Here is a 6,737-nt window from a genome sequence, read left to right on the forward strand (position 1 = left end):
AAACAACAAAGTCTTGTATCACCACCAAAAAAGTTATTACAATTGATGTAATTTACTACTTATCTATAATTTAAGTATTTCCGTATTATATGAAAGTGCATGATCATTTTCATCAATCGTAATATTAAAAGTTCCAAATTAACACTGATGTTATAACGCTTGGGTTTGTCTTAGAAGATAATGCAATTATATCTGAACAGTTTATCATCAAGCAAGAAAACCCTGTATTTTCCTAAATAATATCAAGATAATTCACTAAAAAGATATATAAAAAGAAGAATGAATTATTTGTTTAGTAAAAGTATCAGCTACAATATTTTTGAAATTGGAGATCAACGGAACTTATCAGACTATCATACCGAGTTATTACAAATCAAAGAAGAGCAGCAATCTTCTAGAAGACTGTAAGATATTCAGGAACAATTAGAAAATGTTACAAAGGAAGACACACAATCTTACAATAAGTGAGTTGAAGTTTCACCGAGTTATTGAACATTAGGCGCACTTGTAATAGGGTTCTTTCGATAAGTTCCTTGAAGAAGTTGCCAAACAGTTACGATAATAAGATTGAGAATTGATAAAAAATCAAGGTGAATAAAGTAATGCAAACTCAATGCTTTTTTAAGCGTAAAAGTAAATGAATCCTTATTTGAATTTTGACAATTCTGGAACGCTAAACTTGATAACATTATTTTCACTTTCACGTGTCAGTGAATAATGTTAGGACGGTTACAAAAAAATTTGTAAATCTGGATGTTGTTTACATGAGACGTCTGAGACGTGATTTTTAAGTTTACAAGTTTGTTTTATTTTAATAATATATTATTTTTATGTTAAAAAATGGTTGGTTTATTTGAAATAAATAATTATTAAACACATAGTTCCATATTGGGCCGGTGACCTACAGTACCGCAGTACGACTAAAAATCCTATAAGGCGGACTTTGATCTAATCGGGACTATTAATTATGAGTCATCTCGATTTTGATTATGACATAATTGACTAACAAATTTATATAAAAAGCCACTCCAGAAATTTTTCTTTCTCTTTCTCTTCACTCTTGTCAATAAACATTTTTTTCACAGTATTTTATCCCTTCCCTTTTTTAAAAAGTTCTTAATAAAATTTTTTAATTTTATTTTTAACTTAAATTTTTACTTTTGTTTTGTTGTGTTAATACGTCCTTCTGTCTCTCTCTCACACATTTCAGGGAAGACTTATGATCTAAGCTTATTCAAAGCCTAACAAACAAAGATGTCACATACGCCTAAGAAAGTGATGAAGTGATGTCTGAGATCAAAATTTTTGACGATATTTTCAGCAAAGCTAATAGTAAATATTTATTACTTTATTATTTTTATACTTGAATCTTTATTACAAATATTAAAAAAAAAATCTTTTTTTATTATAGAGTGTTAGGATAAAACGAAGATGAAGGCGCACATATTTTCTTAGAGAAGTTCTTGAAAAAGAGTGCGTATCAAGTATTAAAAACGCGAATTTTTTTTTTTGATGTTATACTTTAAATTTGTTATCTGACCTCTTATCATTGGATTGTATTTATTCTTTGTTTATTTATTAGTTATAGCACTATTTTGTATTGAAACACTGGACAACAGATGAAAGTTCTCTGAATAGAGTATTATTGATTTCTAGATGAGTGTAAATGGCTCAAGAGACTTTAAAAGAGGTGTGTATTTTTTTATTTGCAAAGTGGGTAACTTCCTAAGCTAAAATTAGAACGGATAACTTATTGAGTCGGGGAGTTCACAAATTTTACTTAGGAGGGTACTGGATTTATTTGTTTGGGTTGGGTAAGGGTGAGCAAAGTGGGTAATTCCTATGAAATTACCTGCTTTTTCTTTTTTATTTTATTTTATTTTATTTTTATTTTTTATTTCCTTTTTTTCTTTTTCTTTTTTTTTCTTTTTTTTTATTTCTCTTGTTCACTTGATAACCAACTCAAGCAAATAACATCCTACTTTGTTATTGATAAAGTCTGCTAATTCTAAAGGAGGAATTGGCTATGTCTTCTTTACCATTAAATAAAAATTTAGCACACTATTAATAATTTTTTCTTTCTTATAATAGGTAAATGCAGAGATTTACAATTACTGGTAAATGAAGAAATTCCTTAGATAAAGTATTAAAAATGTGAAAAATTTTTTTTATGTTTATACTTTATATTTGTTTTCTGATTTCTTATTATTGAATTGTATTCAATTATTTATCAATTACAGCATTATTTTGTATTGAAATACTGGACAACAGATGAAATTCTCTGAATGGAGCATTACTGATTTTTAGATAAGTGTAAATGGCTCATTAAGAGACTTTAAAAGAGGTGTGTATTTTTTTATTTGCAAAGTGGGTAACTTCCTAATCTAAAATTAGAACGGATAACTCATTGAGTCGGGGAGTTCACAAATTTTACTTAGGAGGGTACTGGATTTATTTGTTTGGGTTGGGTAAGGGTGAGCAAAGTGGGTAATTCCTATGAAATTACCTGCTTTTTATTTTTTATTTTATTTTATTTTTATTTTTATTTTTATTTTTATTTTTTTATTCCCTTTTTTTCTTCTTTTTTTTATTTTTTTTTATTTCTCTTGTTCACTTGATAACCAACTCAAACAAATAACATCTTACTTTGTTATTGATAAAGTCTGCTAATTCTAAAGGAGGAATTGGCTATGTCTTCTTTACCATTAAATAAAAATTTAGCACACTATTAATAATTTTTTCTTTCTTATAATAGGTAAATGCAGAGATTTACAATCACTGGTAAATTGAAGAAATTTCCTAGAGGAATTCTTGAAAAAGAGTGCATATCAAGTATTAAAAATGTGAAAAAATTTTTTTATGTTTATACTTTATATTTATTATCTGATTTCTTATTATTGAATTGTATTCAATTATTTATCAATTACAGCATTATTTTGTATTGAAATACTGGAAAACAGATGAAATTCTCTGAACGGAGCATTACTGATTTTTAGATAAGTGTAAATAGCTTATTAAGAGACTTTAAAAAAGGTGTGTATTTTTTTATTTGCAAAGTGGGTAACTTCCTAAGCTAAAATTAGAACAGATAACTCATTGAGTCGGGGAGTTCACAAATTTTACTTAGGAGGGTACTGGATTTATTTGTTTAGGTTGGGTAAGGGTGAGCAAAGTGGGTAATTCCTATGAAATTGCCTGCTTTTTATTTTTTATTTTATTTTATTTTTATTTTTATTTTTTTATTCCCTTTTTTTCTTCTTTTTTTTTCTTCTTTTTTTTATTTCTCTTGTTCACTTGATAACCAACTCAAGCAAATAACATCCTACTTTGTTATTGATAAAGTCTGCTAATTTTAAAGGAGGAATTGGCTATGTCTTCTTTACCATTAAATAAAAACTTAGCACACTATTAATAATTTTTTCTTTTTCATAATAGGTAAATGCAGAGATTTACAATTACTGGTAGAATTAAGAAATTTTTAAAGGAATTTTTGAAAAAGAGTGCGTATTTAAATATTAAAAATGTTTTTTTTTTATGTTTATACTTTATATTTGTTATCAGACTTCTTATTATTGGATTATATTTATTCTTTTTTTTTATTTATCAATTACTTTTTGTAATATTGACATTATTTTATAATTGTTGAGATTGTTTTTATGTATTTTGCAATTAATTACAAATAATATATCACAAGGGCTTATGTTGCAATGGTATTTGTAATGGATTTATTAATAATATAATTAATAAATTGAAATTATTATGAAATTTTATTGCTGACGTTTAAAAAAATAAACGGATAAATGAATAACTGTGAAAATTCTAGAAGCCTCCTTGTTTATTTGAATAAAACTTGTTAAACGACAGATCACGTGATTGTGGTTATTTCGTTAGGTAAAAGTTTATATAATTTAGATATGATTGAGATAAGAGATAATTAAGAGATGGTGATTAACGGGTTTTGTCTATAAATGTATGTATTAAGGAGTTTAATAATACCAAATTTTGTTTCATTTACATAAGGGAAATAATTACCCCATTAGTACTAATTTTTTTTTTTTTTTTAAAAAAAAAATTGGAATCTTAAATTTTTATTGGCTTCAATACGAAAATAAAAAAAAGAAGAAAAGAAAAACAACAACAAACATACCCACAGAAAGAATTATTTTTTGGAAAGAATTACATTGATTAATTGACAATCAAATTGGGCAAAAAACATTAAAATACTTGTTTCAACCCTCGCTTTTTGTTAAAAAAAAAAGTCATAATGGTTCCAAACCTTAATTACGATTGTTTCCAAAATATTTTCGAGCATTTTGAATCTGATCAAGGCACACTATTCAATTGTATCCTAGTCAATCGTTCATGGTTAAAAATTTCGATACCTTATTTATGGGAGAATCCATTTTCAATTGTTCATCGTAATGGAGCAGCAAATTCAAAAAAATTACTCAAAACAATAATTTCAATGTTTCCTTTTGATATGTTGACGGAAGAAAAGTTAAATTCATGTAAATACTATAAGATTACTTATCATGAATATGGGAAATCAATCCGGGATTATTTGGACTATATGGAAATTTTTAAATCCGTCGAATTTCATGGATCTATTGACAAATGTTCTCGTGTAACGCCTTGGAAATACAAAAATCTTAAGAATTATTATGATGAAAATGAAAGAAAGTGGATATCAAAATATGATGAAAGTTCGATTTCATCAATTTTAACAAATCATATTTTTAATATTATTTTTAGGAATTGTACAAAAATTAGACAGTTTTCGTTATTTAACATTTCTAATATGACAATACGAAATAATTCTTTCAATAACCTTTCGAATCTTTGTTACTTAGAAGTTGGTAAACCTTATTATCTCGGTAATATATTTCGTGATTGCAAAAAAATTAAAAAGATCGTAATTCATTTCCTTTTCTATAATAATATACGAGACAGATGGTTTGATTCTTCATTATTAATTAATTTTTTAAAAGATCAAAAAGAATTGAAAGCTATACATTTTTCGAACCGCATAGATCGAAATAGTCGTTATTATAATCAATCAAAACCAATTCCAGAGGAATTATTAATACAAATACATTCAATTGAAGAACTTGGTTTGGATTGTCTCATGTTACCATACAAACAACTTAATACTCTTTCAAAGTTAAAACATTTAGAAATTACTCTCCGGAAATGGAGACCTGAAACTGTTGCTGCATTCTATAATGGATTATGTCCACTCTTGGAAGTTTTAAAATTTCAAGGTCATCTTCCACCTTTAGATGTTTTGGCTAAATTTATAGGAAAAACGAAAGGTCATTTACAATGTTTTTATATAAAGAATCCTAGTCAAAACCATTATAACCACACTCAATTATTGTTAAAATCTATTGCAAAATCGTGTCCAAAACTTAATTCATTATCTACAATTATCAATATAACAAAAGATTTAAGCTTCTTGGAAACTTTATTAATTTCATGCAATGAATTGAAAAATTTCACTCTAATGAGCATCGATTTCATGAGTCAATCATTATTACAAGAACAATTGAGAATGATGAATGAAAATTGGGGTGTTGTTCATGAAAAATGCCAATATAAGAAACGCAAGAATATCGATTCGATAAGATATAATAAATATCAAATTAAATTAAAAAATAATCTCATTGATCATTAAATTTTTTTAAGCGCTATTTGCATATTATATTTTTCTGGTGAAAGTTATATGAAAATATTTATTCTATTTAGATGAGGGGATATTACTATAATATTATAATATTTGGTTCTTTGAAATATAATAAACTCCTATTATCAAATATTCATGCATAAAAATAAACAATATTCTAATGATTAACATTGTAGTAATTTTTTTTTTAAAATCTAGTATTGTTCAAATTGTTTATTGAAATGTTTTTTTTACCATGTATTTTGGTGTACGTCAACGTTAGAAGATGACATAACATGTGTCCTTTGTTGCTGCTTTTTGTTGCTTAATCGTGTTACCAATAAAAAAAATGTTATTTAATTTAATTATGATGTAATATCCAGCTAATATTACTCAAGAAAAAAAAATTTTTGTGACATAATAAAAGTAAAACCAATGTGAATTGAACGTGAAAAAAATAGTTCCGTAGATCCTTGAGAACAAAAAACAAAAATGTCAAAAGGACATCGTGTAACATATAAATAGGTCAACACTAATTTACTATTAGATTAGCTATACGCAACTCTTCAGGGCCAGAATTACGTAATTCCGCCTGAAATTATTGAAATTATCCAAAAAAGGAAGGTTCTATACATTATTTTGTCGCAAACTCCGTATTGTTTACTTTTTCATGTATTGCTCGGGGTCCTATGTCAAAGCATAATAACAACAAAGTTCATAATGTCATAGTTTTTTTAAATTATCATTGAACATTCCTTTTTAGTACCTTTATTTTCTTAGTACCATTCTTAATGAAAGCATCAAGTGATCGTCAGGGTGTGACGTGCTAGATACGTGTATCGTTAGGTAAGGGAAAGTAAAATTCATATGTAACGTTTTGAGGCGCTGAAGTTGAAGTATTAATTGTATTAATTAGATTCGTATTAGATATCCCTACTTTGTTAATTGAGTCATGATGAAATGGTTGAATACTATCGTTGCTATTATCAAGAATTTGTAAAGATGCGAAGCTATTTCCAGTTTGATCTATTGGTAAACTTGAATAATCCTGTGTAGTTTGATTATCCGAATTCAT

General features: G+C 26.5%; 2 protein-coding genes across 2 annotated transcripts; one reads left to right on the top strand and one right to left on the bottom strand.

Annotated features, from left to right (window-relative positions):
- Window positions 1-4,264: 4,264 nt before the first annotated feature.
- On the top strand, window positions 4,265-5,674 carry OCT59_002160 (uncharacterized protein; the record flags this gene model as incomplete). Its single annotated transcript, XM_025312349.2, has 1 exon — window positions 4,265-5,674. One exon carries the CDS (start codon window positions 4,265-4,267, stop codon window positions 5,672-5,674), a length of 1,410 nt encoding a protein of 469 aa, XP_025189929.2.
- Window positions 5,675-6,488: 814 nt separating this feature from the next.
- On the bottom strand, window positions 6,489-6,737 carry OCT59_002161 (uncharacterized protein; the record flags this gene model as incomplete). Its single annotated transcript, XM_025323770.2, has 1 exon — window positions 6,489-6,737. The coding sequence occupies one exon, from the start codon at window positions 6,735-6,737 to the stop codon at window positions 6,489-6,491; it is 249 nt and encodes an 82-aa protein (XP_025189928.2).

This window comes from Rhizophagus irregularis, chromosome 10 (genome assembly GCF_026210795.1).
Source record: "Rhizophagus irregularis chromosome 10, complete sequence".
Classification (NCBI taxonomy): domain Eukaryota; kingdom Fungi; phylum Glomeromycota; class Glomeromycetes; order Glomerales; family Glomeraceae; genus Rhizophagus; species Rhizophagus irregularis.